Genomic DNA, 19,273 nt, shown 5'->3' with positions numbered 1-19,273 from the left:
TTTAATACATGAGAGTAAGTGCACTTAGAGCTGGGGTAGGGAAGCCAGATGTGGCTCTAATGATGAGTGCATATCACTTTTTTCTCCGACATTTTAAAGTAAAACATTACAGAAATCACGCTGTTAAAAATAATGTTCAAAATATCAAACTTTCTCATGCATTTTAATCCATCCATCCATTTTCTTGCGCAATGCACGTGGCCAGAGCCAATGCCAGCTGTCCTTCTGGTATTTTATGGGTCAGATACCAAAACTGGCCTACCTGGATCATTGAGAGGTCAAAAAGTAAACTTCCCTCTTTTTATCAAATAGCCTGCTAGCTAATTCTGCAGAGCAAACCCCTTCGACGGAGAAGATGGCAAAAAGAAAGAAAGATGAAGAGTAGGGTGCAAAACCATGCGGCACCAGAAGTCGCATTAATGGTACGAAGAATTTTATTTATTATTGGTTACCTTCAGTGTAACAACGTTATTAAAAATAATACATTCAGAGACTTATTATATTGTAAAATTGTTGGTCTTGCTTAAAAATGCAGGCATTTAGTTGTATTCAATGTTAAAAAACATTATTTCGCTCTTACGGAAATACATTTTAAAATATGTGGCTTTCATGGCTCTCTTAGCCAAAACGTTCCGAACCCCTGACTTTGACCTTTGACTAGGGTTGTTCCTTTCTATTCGTCCACAGCCTACAAGACCAAGCACAAGCTTGATGTCGAGACAGTGTCTGAACTTAACCCAAATGCAGATACTGGTTCTGGCCCGCCTCAAAACATAAGGGGAACGTGCACTGTGTCTCAAATGTAATATGTCCGTCAGCACACTTCAGTTGGTACACTGTCTACACTGAGTACTTAATTCCTAAATGCATGAGTTTTGACAGTGTAGTGCTGTCATACATCGATTAATGTTGAAATGTCGCAATATTTACCTGCTTCTTCTTCTTCTATTGACTACTTTCCACTGGTATGGGCTGCTCCTCAGCTGCCATTATTTCAACATAATCTCTCGTCCTTTTGCTAAGTAGCTAAGATGCGGGCCAATCGATTGACCATCTCGGCAACTCACCATTTTGACCGTTTTGAGTGCAACATCCGGACACTGAGAGTGCACTGCATTGTACCGTACTTCTCGGTGTGAGCGTACTTATGTACTCAAAAGACACAAGGTGTAAGTATGATAGTGCAAGTGACACACAGCCTAGTCTGGACTCAGGAATCGCGATACACTGCTGATCTTCTGCAGCATGGTGGCCTAGGGATTAGAAGGTCCACCTCACAGCCTGGAGAACACTCTGTGTAGAGTTTGCATGCTCTTCTCATACTATTTATCTGTACTTGAAATTGAAACCAGCAAAATGCAACAAAATGGAGAGCAATGAAGCATACAAGAGTATTCAAGAGTCAAATTGCATGCTGAGTATGACAAATTCATACATGTTGGCAGGTCTGCACTAACAGTGAAAGGCCTCCCTGCCTCTCACGCCCCACCCCGGGGGGCCTGCCCCACTACTTGAGAAGCACTGGGTAAATTGGAGACTCTAAATTGTCCATAGGTGTGAATGTGAGTGTGAATGGTTGTTTGTCTATATGTGCCCTGTGATTGGCTGGTCACCAGTCCAGGGTGTATCGCGCCTCTCGCTCAAACCCAGCTGGGATAGGCTCCACCTCACTCATGACCCCAATGAGGACAAGTGCTGTAAAAGATGGACTTCATTTTACTTGCACATCAACCATCTAATGACATCAACTCATACAAACACACTTGAGCAATTATTACAAATCACATTGTTGTACGAAAAGTTCAATAACAAATTCAAAAGAAGTCTCTCACGTTTATTTGAAAAAAAAAACTGCTATATGAACAAAAGAGGAAATTTACACTTAAGTAATACTTCTGTACTTTTGCTTCTGCAGTGGCTACAAATAACCCAATCAACTCCCCCGTCTGGAAGAGATTTAAAATGAAATTGTCCTTATAAGATTCCGGCACCTTTTTCCATGTCTTCTACAAGTAGCACTGCCTGTTCTTCTTCTTCCTGAAATTCCAACAGACTTGGCGCATTGCTGCCTTCTCTGGTGAAGCTCAGTACTGCTTTTTTGCACCCACATGAATGTGTATGAGATAATAATAAAAATAAAAAATAAAATCAAAGAATTTCCTGCGTTAATTACTTACTGCGTTAACGTGTTATCTTGATGGTTTGCACCTACTTTCCAAAATAAAACATTTGATTTTCAGGAGCTAGAAAAAAGCCAGCAAGAAAAAAATAAATTTCAGTGCTTATAAGACACATTTAGCACCAGAAATGTACCGTGTTAAATCTTGTCATTGCTTCATGTTGCTTGTTACGTCTTTTTATCTTCTGTCATCTTTCGAGAGCAAAGTGAAACGACATGTCGTAAATGACACCAATGTTGTAAATTATCATTATTGACATTTAATGAACAGTTTGTGCACATGATTTTGGCACGCATGCATCAGTCAGTAATAATGAATATGCCTTTACTATTTATTATGTGAGTCTTCAATGCGATAGTAACCTTTGTTTTTGCCCAATGTTCAGTGCTCAAGAAAACAACAACCACGTCTAGCCTTAGGTCCAAAGAGGTACAGTACTAGGACTTGAGACTTAAGGAGCTGGTCTCCCTGAACGCATCTGAAGGGCAGAAACTTGTATATATGTAGTTGTGATGAACATTTATGTTTGGGTTACTTGAATTGCTTCAATGAATGTTGCATGTATGATGTCCTTTATGAGTAGCCTGTTAATCCTGCTGCTGTCTGTCTCGCTGCCTGTTAAACCACAACAGTCGTTGTCTGCGGTTCTTCAAACAGGAGCGCCAACTCGTGGTGGAAGAGAACAACACGTTGGACAACGGCATATCATTGGCCTATGTTGACAACTAACGATATAAGCTGCGCTTTTGCTTTTAAAAAAATATGAAAGAAAGCATTTCCAACCACCTTCTTGACACATTTTTTGCAGGAAGGGTTTAAACGTATTGAGGCGCTAACATCACCTTCACTGGGAAACCTCACTCCATTCACTGCATTTATTCAGTGCTTACAGGGGCCCTATCCTGCTCATATCAGGGACGTTTAAAATGATAATGGATCCCAGTGGGGCATGATAGCATGTTTCTTTGAATAAAATGCTCCCCAAATCTCAAGTTGTGTAAGGAACATCTGCATTCTTCTCCTTTTGGCTGAAATGCTTTGATACTGTAGCCTGTTACGATTGGTCAGGGTCAGCACTGCATAGAGACACGCCCCCTCAACTGGTTACATGCTAATGGTTATCAGCAAACAGTCAGGAATTGGATATACAGTTGGGTGACTATTGGAGAATCCTGACACTTTGAAGTGTCCGTGACGCACCAACCTCATGATATGGTACGTCCACATTATGTAGAACAGTGGTGTGCAAGTGCGGACCACAGGCCATTTGCCCCCTGCAGCTTGTTTTTTATTGGCTATTGGCATGTTTTGAAAATTAAAACAATATTAAAAGGATGTATTATTAGGTATTATACAAAAAACTATTTGCTTTGTCACTTAGAACACAAAATCAAAGATGTGTTAGCATATCTCGACCTACATTGGATGGAGTTTAGCATCTTTAATGTACAAAATGAATCAAAGTGGTTCCACGCATCCATCCAATGTTCAGTAAGTGGTTGCTTCACACTCGGCTGCAAACCGATCCAGTGAGAGTTAAAGGTCACGGCTCGATGAAGCCAGCAGGACCACATCATCTGCAAAAAGCAGAGACCCAATCCTGCAGCCGCCAAGCCGGAACCCCTCAACGCCCTGGCTGTGCCTACAAATTCTGTCCATAAAAGTAATGAACAGAATTGGTGACAAAGGGCAGCCCTGGCGGAGTCCAACCCTCACTGGAAACGGGTCCGACTTATTGCCAGCAATGCGAATCAAACTCGGACACCGGTCATACAGGGAACAATCCATTTGCTTCAAACACTGTATACGCCGATATGATGAATAAAATGCACCTGTGTTCGCTCGCCATAACATACACATGCTCATAAAATAACCCCACCACCACTATGGACCACTCCATCCGCAACACAGGACAGCATACTAACCAAACATGTCACCCAGTGAGCACGTTTGGGGTGCTCTGGATCAGCATATACAGTAGTTGAGGCAAATGGTGGTCACACCAGATACTGACTAGTTTTCTGACCCCCTGCAATACAGTTGAAGTGCACATTTTGGAGTGGCCTTTAATGTAGCCAATTATCATGCTGTCTGATCAGCATCTTGATATGGCACACCTGTGAGGTGAATGAATTACGAACGCTCACTATTTAGATTTAGACAGATTTGTAAATATTTGAGTGAGATAGGCCTTTGGTGTACACAAAAAATGTCTTACATATTTGACTTCAGCTCATTTAAAACGGGAGCAAAAACCAAAGTGTTGTATTTATAGTTTTGTTGAGTACATGAACATAAAAGTGATATTGAACGCAAAAGTTTTTATTGCAACAACTATGAAAAAGGAGAAAATCTGTTCTTTTGTGATGATCTATAAGATAGTTGACATTTTACTCCAACAAAACTGACCCAGTTCAAAACTCAGTCATTTATTTAACCACTGGTTAAGTAGACTTAACTGCCCGTTAACTTAACGGCACCGTTATCTTGTTAAAACTCGGTTAACTTTAACCGGCTGGTAACTTGACGTTAACGTTAACACACCTAAGGACCACCGCTAACTTTTTAACCGGTGGTTAGGGGTTAACCACTGATTAAAATAACTGAACAATCGGGCCCTGGATGTGAAAGGAAGCCTGACTGCTGTCAAGTGCGCCCTTTTTTAGTAGTGAGAGTGGTGTATGATGGCTGTGTTATGACGCCCTCTGTTGCTCTGGGGGGGGCAATGCTGTCTTTAAAGACTCGCACTCAACTGAGGCATGTTAGTGAAAAATGAAAGCGGTTACACTGAGATCTGCCAACGCATCTTACTGTCATTTCAGCCCACTACAGATGCCCTAGCAGAGTGATAGCTTGGAGGTGTGCCCAGGATTGAAGACCCCTCCGGTATATGACCTCAGAGGGGTACATCGACTCAAAGAAACGCTTTCTCTAGAGACATTTTATTGAGCAGCTGCACGACATCGACCACAACCATTACAGTCACTTCACAGTCATCAAATCAACTGAAATAATAAATAATTCCCCCTTTTGCTATATTTCACTGACACAAACATCTACAGACAGAACATGTATTCCCTTCAATGAACAGATAAATATCACATTTTCCCCCACAGAAACAAGCAATAACCACAAACACTATCACCAATAAATAAAATTTGTATATTATATGTCTAGATCTTTGTTTGTTTGTTTTTTTAAGCGGGACCCTGTTTTTGTTGCTTTACCATCTACTGGTGTTCAAGACTCAATCAAACACCTGAACATGAGCAGGCCGCGCTGAGGAAAAATATGTCATTTAGGACAATCAATGCAATGATGGTGGGGCAATAACAGTTATGAGTCTGTAGCACAAAGGAAACGCTATGGGGGCTGGGTGAGTGCAGGAGAAGAGAGTGAGAGGGATGGATAGGAAGACATGATTTACTCTGTCTGTGGCACAGAGATGGCTGGGCCCTTGGGGTCATCAAAGCGGTCCATGGTGTGCAGTTGCATGATCATGTGCAGGCCGTACGTGAGCACCAAGACCATGAGTAGACTGGTCATCAGGCCCATCCAAATTCCAGGAGAGAAGAAGCCGGCGCAGTCGGACGCATACGAGAACTCACTTCCGCTCACATTGAAACCTTGTATCTGACATGAAATAGGATGGAAATATGGTATATTACAGGTACATTAAATAGGACGAAAATATGGTACACTTTAGGGACATTAAATATGAAGTAAATTTAGTACATTAAATATGAAGTAACTATGGTCCATTAGAGGTACATTAAATAGAATGTAAATATGGTACATTTGAAGTACATTCATCAGAATGTAAACATGATACATTAGAAGTACATTAAAATATGTAAACATGGCACATTAGAAGTACATTAAATACGTAAATATGGTTATGCTGGAAGTATTGTTCATTAGAGGTGTATTAAATATGAGGTAAATATGGTACATTAGTGGTAAATAGGCCATTAAATATAATGCAAATATGGTACATTTGAGGAACATTAAATATGTAAATACGATATACAGTATGTGAATTACATCAATTCACATATACCGTATTTACATATTTAACGTTCCAGAATTACATCAAGGCTTGTGGGACTCCTGAAGCAGCTGACAGGTACCAGAAGGCCAGCGAGCTCGCGGCTTCGGCGGTGGTCGGGCAAAAACTCGGGTGTGGGAGGAGTTCGGTGAGGCCATGGAGCACGACTTTCGGTCGGCCTCGAAGAGGTTCTGGCAAACCGTTCGACGCCTCAGAAAGGGGAAAGAGTGCCCGGTCCACACTGTATACAGTGGGGACGGGGGCCTGCTGACCTCGACTGAGGATATAGTTGGATTTGGAAGGAATACTTTGAGGCCCTTCTCAATCCCACTGACATACCTTCCATAGAGGAAGCAGAGTCTGAGGACACAAAAGCGGACAGTTCCATCACCGTGGCTGAGGTATCTGGGGTAGTCAAAACGCTCCCCAGTGGCAAAGCTCCGGGGGTGGACGAGTTTCGCCCTGAAATCCTCAACGCTCTGGATGTTGTTCAACATTGCGTGGAAGTCGGGAACAGTACCTCTGGATTGGCAGACCGGGGTAGTGGTCCCCCTTTTCAAGAAGGGTGACTGGAGGGTGTGTTCCAACCGTAGGGGATCACACTCCACAGCATCCCTGGGAAAGCTTATTCCAGGGTACTGGAGAGAAGGGTACGCCCGTTAGTCAAACCTCGGCTACAGGAGGTGCAATGTAGTTTTTGTTCCAGTCACGGAACACTGGACCAGCTCTACACCCTTGCGAGGATACTGTACATGGGAGTTTGCCCAACCGGTCTACATGTGCTTTGTGGACTTGGAAAAGGTATTCGATTGGTTCCGCGCTACTACGTGCCATTCGGTCCTTGTACGACCGGAGCAGGAGCCTGGTTCGCACTGCCAGCAGTAAGTCAAGCCTGTTTCTCCGGTGAACGTTGGTCTTTGCCAAGGCTGCCCTTTGTCACCGATTCTGTTCATAATTTTCATGTACAGAATTTCTATGCACAGCCAAGGCGTCGAGGGAGTCCAGTTCGGGGGCCTTATAATCTCGTCTCTGCTATTTGCAGACGATGCGATCCTGATGGCCTCATCGGGCTGTGACCTTCAGCGTTTACTGGGGCGGTTTGCATCCGAGTGTGAAGCTTCTGGGATGAGACTCAGCAACTCCAAATCCGAGGCCATGGTTCTCAGTCGGAAAAGGGTGGATCGCTCCCTGTGGGTTGGGAATGAGGTCCTGCCCCAGGTGGAGTTCATGTATCTTGGGGTCTTGTTCACGAGTGAAGAAAGGTTGGAGCGTGAGGTCGATAGGCGGATCGGTGCAGCGTCTGCAGTAATGCGGTCGCTGTACCAGACTGTCGTGGTGAAGAGAAAGCTGAGCTGGAAGGCAAAGCTCTCAATTTACCGGTCTATCTATGTTCCCACTCTCACCTATGGTCATGAGCTTTGGGTTGTGACCGAAAGAACGAGATCGCGGATACAAGCGGCTGTAGTTTCCTCCATAGAGTGGCTGAAAGAGACAGGGTGAGGAGCTCAGTCGTCCGGGAGGGGCTCAGAGTAGAGCCGCTGCTCCTTGACATCGAGACGAGCCAGTTGAGGTGCTCGGGCATCTAGTCCGGATGCTTCCCGGATGCCTCCCTGGTGAGGTGTTCCGGGCATGCCCAGCCAGGAGAAGGCCCTGGAGCAGACCTAGGACACGCTGGAGGGATTATGTCTCACAGCTGGCCTGGGAACGCCTTGGTGTCCTCCCGGTGGAGCTGGAGGACTTAATGCACCTCTAATGTCTAATGGACCATATTTACATCATATTTAAATTCAATATGATGTAAAAAGAATACATCATATTTAAATTATGCATTAAATATGATGTTAAGTACAGTATAGAGTTTCAGACATTGCTCCATAATAAAAAGCTCCTACCTGGAAGTCTTCAAAGGAGACCCTCCACTGATTGGCTGGATCTTTGGACGAACGTGGGACGAGCAGCGGCCATCGGAAGCTGGTGACAGACTCGCAGCGGTATGAGTACTCGGCGGGGGCATATATGTTCCTGCTGCCATTAAAGGTCGCCTTGGTGCCGTCATACTCCAACTCCACGGCGTCCAGCGTGAACCAGCGTCGGGCCGACACCTTGTAGTGGCGCTGGCTCAGAGCGAAGCTGGAAATGGACAGACAAGAGTGGGGAAAACTCCGTGGGCGCTCCACATGTACCCTGAGGTCGTACAATTCAGGATTTGATCAAAGAAAAGACTCACAGGAGTTTGAAGTTGCGGTGGCCAAGAACGTTCTCATAGTTAAGGACGAGCCTGCCAAGTATCCAAAAACAAGAAATAATAATAATAAATCATACTGACAGTAAAGAAGACGGCAATAGCAAAGTCAAACTCTTCATTGCTGTGTTGTTGAAGTGGACTCGAAATAACATCCCTCGGTGGTCTTGAGACCACTGAAAATTCACTTGGTTGTACAAAGCTCTAAAATAAAGTGATTGAAGTTTGTGTTGTGTTGTTTTGTGTTTGTGGATGGAGTGAGGTCCCGCACGCTCGTAAACTTAGCACACCAATATGTGATGGACTGAGCTCATATTTTGCTAAAAGAAGCTTGATTTTATTTTTGTACACATGATTTGAATGTGAATGTACTTAGCTAGGAACTTAAGATTCTGCTGCTTCACCCTTCTGTTAAAAAAGGGGTTAATTTCATTCTTCTTTGACCTGGATGACCTCTCTTTGCTGTGCGAAGAAGCAGGCAAAGAAGTGGAGGGAAGCTACCGTGCTTTGGTTTTGTCACAAGTTGATCCATGAAGCTTCGGGCTGACGCCCTCCCCAAAGGTGGACGGTGTCAAGTCATGTACCTCCCAGCGGCCGCTTCGCAGGATGCTGACTGACAGGCCTTTGGCCCACAGGAGGATGCAGGTGCTCTCGCCTTCCTACACACACACACACATACACACACACACACACACACACACACACACACAAAACGGTAAACCATGCATTTATTTTTTTGTGTAAATACTTCCAGACTTTCAGTTGTGTTGTGCATTAGTCGGTGACCATCAAGGATTATGTGTTCATCACAATGTTTGAGTACACTTTTTTTTTTAAATCTTAATATTAATATGTTAAAACCCATTATTATACTGTTTCTTTTTACTTACATTTTTTTTCTAACTTTTTTACTACGTTAAAATGTTACTTAAAACCTCTACAGGTAATAACGCTCATAAATGTTTGACCAGTTTGACCCTGGAACAGATTGAACTCTACTGGTAATTAATTTGTTGTTGCTGTCCAACTAAAAGCTGTGATTTCCTATTTTATTTATTTTATACCCCTTCCGGTCACAAGCATGCACCTTTCTTTGTTTCATGTAAAAATAAAACTGTATTCCAAACCACAATGTATCCCTCTGTGCATCATTCTTAGATCCAGCAATTTCGTGTAGTCGTGGCTCTGCCTAGTGGTGAAGTTGGTGGATTACACTTTCATCAAGCGTTAAACAACACTGTTCAGCAGGAGTCAAGAACCTTTTTGGCTAAGAGAAAAATTAAAATAAATAAATGGTTATCGTGTTAAAAAATGTCTGAGAGCCATCAAAAGAGCCGCATCTGGCTCTTGAGCCATAGGTTCCCTACCCCTGCTGTACAGGATGTAACATTTTAGGATTAACATGTGACCAGTGTCTATCAACCATAAGATATAACTGCATCAGATGAGAAACTTGAATCTTTTTAATGAGTGAGCAAACAAACAAAAACAAAAAAAACAAGTCTATCCCACATAGTGACAGGAAGTAACAAAGCACCTTAAACTCCACTGGAGCATAGATCCCAGTCCGCTGCTTCATTTTGCGTTGCCTCTCCCGTTCCCTCTCCCGATCTCTGTTTCCACCTCTGGCCTGCAGGAGTGAGCGTCCTCCCCCCAGGGTAGACTCCATGGAGAGCGATGGCGCCTCCTGCAGACAAATGGCATACAGGTAATGCTCCTTAGTGTCACCGATATTTACACTCACCTTCACTCTTTGTGGGTGCAGTTTGTCCTGTTAGATCCGCATTGTCCATATTATATATAAAGTTATAAACAAGGAAAAAAACTTTCCGTAGGTATGAATGTGAGTGAATGGTTGTTTGTCTATATGTGCCCTGCGATTGGCTGGCGACCAGTCCAGGGTGTACCCCGCCTGTCGCCCAAAGTCAGCTGGGATAGGCTCCAGCATACCCCTGCGACCCTAATGAGGAGAAGCGGTATAGAAAATAGATGGATGGATGGATGGATAATTTTGCTCTTTTTATTAGTGCTGTTTCACTCACCACACCTTCTTCCTGTTTACATTCTTATGATGAAGTTTGGTTCTCTTGGATTTTCATTTAATTTTCTGTATATTTAACTCTCAGGAGTCTTTGACCTCGTGAACATAACTTGGAGCATAGCATGATGACGCAGCATAACAGATGTACAGACTTCCAACTGCCTAGGAGTCTGGTTTACATGGTGACAATCATTCATTAAAACCAGATTTATGATCAATAATGTTCACCATGACACAGGCCTTTAAATGACAAATACTGATTTTGACTTTGTGGGTTATTTACGTTCTATTGTGAAAGTTTGTTAAATGTAACCACGGCAACCCAGACACACACACGTGCAAGTGTGCGCCCCAAATGTAACTCTCGAGGAGCGATTGCATTTGAGTCGGTATGTGTGCGAGTGTTTGTGTTGATGTCCCCCATGTGCCACCCCAAACCTGTAAACTTAGGGGAAATAATGGCACTGGGTAAAAATAATGTTCTTGCTGCTTCTCATGACGACATGGACTCACCCTGGAGGGCCGCAAGGCGGTGTAGATGGCCGTGTACGGAACTGACTGGGTCTTCATGATGCTTAGAACCTGGCCGATCACCTCGTCTAGAGCATGCAACAAGTGGACAAGGTAATAGGCAGACATTAAAAATGATGAGTTAGCAGTCCTTTTTTTGCTTCCCACTCACCATTGCCACTGAGAACTTCTTTGGCAGACATCAAATCAGACCTAAGAATCAGCCAGGTGACAACAAGGAAGTGAAGTAAGGTTAGGTTAGGGGGGACCATCAGAACTCTTTCCAGAGACAGGAAGTTGCACACAAACAAACCAGAACACCTGAAAGAGGTGGTTGTCAATAACATGGTGGGGTACTGACCCGATGTAGTAGGGCAGTCGGAAGACAAGCAGGGCTGCCGAGGAGGCATTGAGTCGGAGCTGACTCAGCGTCTCAGGGTCCATATACAGAGGGGAGGTTCCCAGGTGGTCTTGCAGGTGACCAATCACGGCATTAGAGGCGGGCCAGGACACGGCAGGAAGCACCAGAGAGGATGACGACGACCTCAGAGCGCTCTAGAACACAAAAATATGGGTGGATTTTTTTCTGCTTCCACAATCAGCGTCAACAAGGGATGAGAAGAGAACAAGAAGGTGAGAAGAGAAGAATACATATATTTTATGGGCATCTTCCTGCTAGCAATTGCTAAATTATATTACACTTTTGTAACAGTTAAAAAAATGCAAATCCAAAAATCCTGTACAATAACCATGCAATAACTGTGCAATAAACCGTACAATCACCATGCAATAAACCTGTGGCTTGATCAACATGTACACAGCTGTAAATAGTGTAAATAACTTCTTGATTTTGCACTTTCTGTGCTCTTGCGTGTTTTTGTATCTGATATTGTGTGCTCTTGCACTTTTGCTGCTGTAAACCTGGAATTTCCCCTTGTGGGACTAATAAAGGCATATCTTAAGACATTCCCTGTACAGCTAGTACAGGGTTTATGACCTGGGACCAGATTATTTATTTTTCCATTAATGAACAGTCATCTGTGTTTTTTTTTTTCTTCTTGGTGGTCTTGAAATGAGTGAGGGAACACTTCTAGACTTTTTCTTGACTTTTTCATGCCTTCTCTGGCTCCATCTGGTGTCCCCGGTGGTATAAAACCGAAACGGAGGAAAGGAGGAGAGAAAGAAACAGGACGTATTGGAAAATGACAATTCAAGTGACAAACCTCCAGGTTCGGGAAAATGCTGTCCAGCTTGTTCCCAAAAGCTCCTCCATATAGGGTGAAATCCTCCACGCTCATCTGGAGAAAAAAAGTAGTAAACTGTTTTCTGTGGCTTGAGCAAACTAATCGATGCTCTCTAGTTTACAATGTACACGTACCTTGTCCTGAAGAAACAGCACCACATTATGGGGGCCCGTGTTGAGGGTTTTGTCTAAATAGGCACCCAGTTGCTGCTGCTCCACAATGTGACCGGCCACAGGGGGGGACTGGCTAAGTTCAGGGGTCCTGGTCCAGATTTAGAACAGAATCAGAGGTTCTATACTTGTGTGTGTGTGGGTGTGTGTGTGTGTGTACTATGTAAGGAAATCTGACAGCTCTGCAAAGATTCTATTTGCTAACGTGGATTTGTGAAGTCAATTACCATATTTCCTCAAATAGTGGCCTCCGTTACAACTGCTACTACTACGCATTGTAAGTCAAATTTTACAGTCGGAACCCATATGTAAATTTACACTTAAATCACTCAAAATGTACACAGAACACATGAAGGACATAAAATACAGTAAATAAAAACACTAAACACAAGACTTAAATCCAACAGTAATAACAAAACAGAGAATAAAAAATACTAAGCTGATTAGTTATTACTTTTGATTTCACAGGAGCAAATCCACAGGAGCTCAAGGATACTGGCAGTTATATGTAGTGTCATTTCCGACACTCTGTGAAGCCGTAAATGTTACATGAGTCCTGATTGCGTGTGTGTGTGGGCCAAGGAGGATCGCTGCGTGCAGACAGTTAAGTTTGCTGATGCTGTTTTGGCGTGGTTCAGTCGTTGGTAGCCTCTTTTGCGATAAATAAATTGTTGATTGACCATCTCCTCGTCATCCTTACAACATCCAGGTAGATGTTACGATACAATCTTTTCGTACATTCTTTTTTAAATAGCGTTGGACGATATGGACCTTACAGTAGTATGTATCACAATATTTTTGTGATGTATCACAATATGACGATATAATTAAACTCAGCGGGGTATTGTATAAAAATCTACAAATCTTAACCCATATAATTAAAAATAATGAAATTAAAAGTAAGCTTGCCTATGGCACTGTGTAAAAAGTGTCCAAAGCAAGCCAGTCTATTCCAGTTGTTGAGAGCAGTTGCTTTCACAACTGTATTTTATTAACAGCAAGGTGAGTGATAGGATTATATACACGGCAATCAAAATTTTAAGACCAGTTGAAAAATTGCAAGAATTTACATTTTGCACTGTTGGACCTTCAGAATCACCCCTAAATAGAAATATAATTTAAAAAAAAACTTTCAGCAATGAGTAGCTGCGCTATTCTTAAATCACCTTAAAAAATTGGCTTGGGCATGCTTGATCCAAGTGTTTCCACGAGGCTAGTGGGAATGTTGCTCCAGGTGGTGAAGATGGCTTCATGAAAGGCATCCACCGTCTGGAAGTGATGTCCATTATAGTAAACTTCCCTTGCCATCCATCAACAAATGTTGTCAATTGGATTTGGATCGGGGAACATGCAGGATGGTCCAAAAGAGTGATGTTATTCCATTGAAACAAGTCCTTCAGTAACAACCTTGATTTGGGCAGAGGATCGTCCGGTGTCTTGGCGGACAGCCAATCGAATCCCTCAGCTCAATGCTGGTGACATTGTTTTGGATCTACCACTTGACTTTTTTCTTTCATAACCCTCAGGATCGTTTAAGAAGTGTAAAATGACTGTTTTACTGTGTCCAACCTCAGCAGCAATGGTGTGCTGTGAGAAGACTTGCAACAATCTGACAGCATTCAAAGAGACAAACTTTTTTGCCTTTGCAAAAAAAAAAAAAAAAAAGACGGTATGACTACCTGACAGTAAATAGCATAGTATCCACATTTTTGCCAATTTAATTTAGGACAAAAATATGTAAATGTTGATTAAACATGTATGTTTTTGACTAATAATAGGCCGTAATCAACCACAAAACAGCATGATTTATCAATTAATAGCTTTTTGAAAAACCGCGAAAGAGTGAAGTCGCAAAATTCAAATGCGATGTGGCGAGGGATGACTGTACTCTCAAATACGCCTGAATGTAAATGGCAAGAACTGCATCTGTTCAGGTCTGTTAAAAACAATGAAAGACTTGACAAAGCCACTTTTCTCATTATATATCAATATTTTGACCTACCACAATATTATGAATTTAAATGAAAATACCTCAAGGTGAGGGCAATTTTGAGGTGACATTTTAAAAAGCGATGAATTAGATCAATTAATTACAGACATAATTAATTGATTTTTTTTTTATTTCTTGACAGCACTAGTTCAAAGACACCACATAATAATCCTATAATAGATTAAGGATTATATTTTACATCAAGTTACTTTGAGTGTACAGACCCTTTCCAAAAAATTAGAATGTCATGGAAAAGTTGTTTAATTTCCATAATTCCATTAAAAAAGTTAAACTTTCATAAATTATAGATTCAGGGCCCACAATTTAAACGATTTCAAGTGTTTATTTTTACGTAATTTTGGCGCTCCGGCTCATAAAACCCACGAAAACAGGAATTCAAAAAATTAGAATACTGTGAAGAAATCACCATTTACGTCTCAGTTTTTGCAGGAAAAAAAGAAAGAAATTAGGATCACATCAAATCAATCAAAATATGGTACTTTCAAAATGATATGTCAATCTTCAATACTTGGTTGGGAATCCCTTTGCCTTAATCACTGCCTCGATGCCACGTGGCATTGAAGCAATCAGCCTGTGGCATTGCCTGGGAGTTATGGAAGCCCAGATTTCCTTGATGCTTGCTGTCAGCTCTTCTTTGTTGTTGGGTCTGGTGCCCCTCATTTTCCTCTTGAGAATACCCCATAGATTCTCAATGGGGTTTAGGTCCGGTGAGTTGGCTGGCCAGTCAAGCACTGTGATGGCATGGGCATCAAACCAGGTTTTGGTGCTTCTGGCGGTATGGGCAGGGGCCAGGTCCTGCTGGAAGATGAAATCTGCATCTCCATACAGATCCTCAGCAGAAGGAATCATGAAGTCCTCTAAAACATTCTGGTAGCTGTTGCGGTGACCTTGGATTTAAGAAAGCAGAGTTTACCAACACCTGCACCGGACATTGCACCCCAAATCATGACGGACTGTGGATATTTCACACTGGACCTCAGGCAGCTTGGGTTCTGTTCCTCACCCATCTTCCTCCAAACCCTTGGACCTTGATTCCCAAATGAAAGGCACACTTTACTTTCATCGGAAAAGAGGACCTTGGACCACTGGCCAACAGTCCAGTCCTTCTTCTCCTTGGCCCAGTAGAGACGCTTCCTACGTTGGCTCAGGTTCAGAAGTGGCTTGACCCGAGGAACCCCACAGTTGTAGCCCATCTCCCGGATGCGTCTGAATGTGGTGGTTTTGAAACTGTGACTCCCGTCTCATTCCACACTTTCTGGATCTCTGCCAGATTCTTGAATCTTCCCTGTTTGATAATCCGCTGAAGCCCACGGTCATCTCTTTTGCTGGTGCATCTTCTCCTGCCACATTTTGCCCTTCCTCTAGACTTTCCATTGATATGCTTGGACACAGCACTCTGTGAACAACCAGCCTCCTTAGCTATGAACTTTTGTGGCTTACCCATCCTATGGAGGGTATCAATGATGGTCTTCTGGCCAGTTGTCATGTCTGCAGTCTTCCCCATATTGAACCCAACTGAGACAATTGAACCAAACTGAAGCAATTTAATGACACCTGGGGAAGCCTGTGCAGGTGATTTGAGTTTAGTAGATGATTAGTGTGAGACACTCAGTTTAAAACATTCATGCCCTGCAAAATTTGGGCTGATTTCTTCACAGTATTCTAATTTTTTTTTAATTCCTGTTTTCGTGGGTTTAATGAGCTGGAAGTCCAAATTATGTAAAAATAAACAAATAAATACTTGAAATCATTTAAATTGTGGGCCCTGAATCTATAATCTATGAAAGTTTAACTTTTTGAATGGAATTATGGAAATTAAACAACTTTTCCATGACATTCTAATTTTTTGGAAAGGGTCTGTAAGTGATAAAACTATCCCCTTATTGTTTTTCTGTGTAATCAAGATGATGTGATGTTTGGAGTTCGAAGTGTCTGTGAATTCACTTCAAGTGAGTGTAGTGGGAGACAAAGTGATGTGTTTTAATGTGTACAATTAAATGTGATAATTTCAAAAACATGGACATCACTAGGTCTCTTTTAGGGTGGCTTGAGCCCCCCCCCCCATGATAATGAGAAACTTGTGATAATGAGTCGACTGCATTACACAGCATAAAAAGTGTACACAGTGTGTTCAGTCTCCTCAGCATAACCTATGTTTGAGTAATAGCACCCCACTTGTGGCCGTATAAAGCAATGTTCATCATTATGCATCCAGGCCTTTTCCCTTCATTGTAAACATGACAGAAACGTTACTGGTCAGTAGTCATTTCATATGGCAGCTCTCGTTGCTCTTTTCTCAGTGAATGTTTCCACTGTTGCTCTTCATGTTCGGTTTCCAGTTGTGCAACCCAGTCTTTCCTTGTTCCTACAGCTAAAAGCAATGTCTGTAAGTGCAGTTTGTGTTTAATATGAAGCCAGTCCTGTGTAAACATTAGCTAGTGTAGCGCCAGTAGGCTAGGCTAGCTTTTTCCTTGGTATTTTTGGCTATGTAGCCTTCATTTTTTTATCCCTGTTGCTAACTAAAATGTACATATAGCCAACATATTTGCTGTTCTGATTCAAGTTCTGTATTGTGTTACAGTTTCACAAAATCCTATAAAGGCTTAAGAAGAAAGGAGCAGGTGGCCACCACTGCAGACATCGAGCACATGTTCCACTACTTCGTTGTGAGGGAAGACCACAGCAACTTTCTCCGCTTCCTATGGTTCAGGAACAATGACCTTAACTCCTACATTGTGTACTACAGGATGCGGGGCCACCTTTTTGACAACAGCCCGTCCCCTGCTGTGTCTATGTACGGCCAACTGAGAGCTGTCAAAAAGGCAGAAGCGGACAATGGCAGCAATCCAAGAGAACTGATCAACTGCAACTTCTACGTGGACGAGGCACTGAAGTCCTTCAACACTGAAAAAGAAGCTGTTAGTGTTCTCCTGCGAGCTCAGGAGATGCTTGCAGCCTCCAACCTCAAACTGCACAAAATTGTGCAGTTCACATCCATTTCACATCGCTCTCGCCGAGCCTGGAAGACTCTCATAAGAACCCAGCCTTCGTTGACCGCATAGGCTGGGTCCTTTGAACGATGTAGACCCCGCATGGGGACAAAGCTAGTGACTTCCTGTTAGGTGCAAATTAAGATTCAAAATAAAAACATGCGAGTATTGCTTCTGTGTTTAAACAGAGGTGAAGTGTTTATATTAGAGGATGAGGACTTCATTGGCATGCACCTTTTCACATCTGAAATTGTAAGTTGATATCAGTAATTGCTAATGGACTGGATTTATTTGATATTTTTTTAACAAGAAGAAAGTCTCTTAAATATTTAGCATAAAAAAGAGTGAGTCAGATGACAAGTTCTGAGCTCTTCAAATAATGCATTCATTAATGAATTAATGTTGGTGCTATGACAAATAAATGTCTAAACACATATTTATGGGCTAAACCCCAACCCCCTTTCATTTAATCCCAGTGACGTCACTGACGCTAGAACATCAGTGGATGCTCCGTTGCTAGGTGTCAAGTGGCTAACAAGGCTCCAACCACTATAAAGGGAATTATCGAGCAGTGTAGAATTCAAGTAGCACTAAAACCTGAATTATTACTAATTTAATGTTATATATTATGTATCGGATTTAAACACATGTTAAATAGATAAATGAGGTGATTACGTCCTCGTCGACTGCGTCGGCCGTCGCGAAAGCACAAACAAAAAACACAAATGAAGACGTATATGAACTTAAAAACTCACCATTCGTGCGTCCACAAAACGAGCGGCACCTGCTCCTCGCAGTGGCCCAGCAAGCCGAGCAGGAGGAGGAGAAGGAAGGCCGAGGAGATGCGGTGAAGCTGCAGCGTCCCCGTCGTCGCCATCTTCGAGATCCCAGCAGGTGACGTCGTGCACGGCGGATGGCGATGACATCACGGCGCAGCCCAGCAGCTCCCGCGCGACAAATAAAATACAGTGTTCAAATATTAAAAACTAGATAGCATAATAATATTTAAAAAATCATTAGTCATTAAAAAACAATAAAAAATCTAATTATTCTATGAGCAGTTTTAAAATAACAACAGCAGTATGGAACTGTATCAACTTTTCTGAGCGGGAGGTTAACGTTAGTTAAACCTTAGTCCTTTGGGTAACGTCACTTTCTGTCGGGGTGGGCGATACCCAATTTTTTGGACCGATCCGAAAAAAGGAAATACAAGGCCAGCATCGTCGATATGGATATTGGTACCAATACATCTGACTTGAAGTTGATCAAGCTCCTCAAATGATTTTGCTTTTAATTTGTTGATCACGATTTTGTTGACACACAGGGCAAAGATTTTAACATATAAAATACACAAAATACAATATACAACAATGCAACAATATCAACAAAATAATACAATCATTCCCTTTTATTATATACAACTGTTTGCGAAAAATAAAGCCAATAGTGCAAAATGTGTCTTAAGTGTAAGAAGTTATTCCCTGAGTTTGTTACAAATATAACGATAAATAACAATATCAATAACGTAACATTATGTACAACACAACAAAATACAAACATTTATGAATGAAAATAAACACAAAAGACAACTGAAAAATATCGATCTCATTACACTAGTATCATATAATCCCGCTACCACCTATACTATCGATATATGAATTCATCCGCACACCCCTAACTTCCTGTATATACTATTTATGCATGGTATAACTGCTGTTGTACTATGCACATGACAATAAAACTCTCTTGAACTCTTTATGTCTAAGGCATTCAGAAGACATGTTCAAAGATGCTGTGAATGATACGTAGTGTTCTACACTGGTCACTAGGTGTAAGT

The 19,273-nt window shown here is 42.2% G+C and overlaps 1 protein-coding gene across 1 annotated transcript; it reads right to left on the bottom strand.

Moving 5' to 3' along the window:
* Positions 1 to 5,106: 5,106 nt before the first annotated feature.
* On the bottom strand, positions 5,107 to 18,341 carry atp6ap1a (ATPase H+ transporting accessory protein 1a). Its single transcript, XM_054792765.1, has 11 exons — positions 18,192 to 18,341; positions 12,400 to 12,526; positions 12,245 to 12,319; positions 11,383 to 11,576; positions 11,194 to 11,234; positions 11,025 to 11,110; positions 10,008 to 10,157; positions 8,972 to 9,129; positions 8,456 to 8,506; positions 8,121 to 8,358; positions 5,107 to 5,813 (listed from the first exon to the last, which is right to left on the bottom strand). Exons 1-11 carry the CDS (start codon positions 18,311 to 18,313, stop codon positions 5,604 to 5,606), a joined length of 1,452 nt encoding a protein of 483 aa, XP_054648740.1. The 5' UTR covers positions 18,314 to 18,341; the 3' UTR covers positions 5,107 to 5,603.
* Between the last annotated feature and the right edge of the window lie 932 nt (positions 18,342 to 19,273).

This window comes from Dunckerocampus dactyliophorus, chromosome 1 (assembly GCF_027744805.1).
Source record: "Dunckerocampus dactyliophorus isolate RoL2022-P2 chromosome 1, RoL_Ddac_1.1, whole genome shotgun sequence".
NCBI classification, from domain to species: Eukaryota; Metazoa; Chordata; class Actinopteri; order Syngnathiformes; family Syngnathidae; genus Dunckerocampus; species Dunckerocampus dactyliophorus.
Note: the sequence above shows the minus strand (reverse complement) of the source record. Positions and strands in the feature narration are given on the sequence as shown.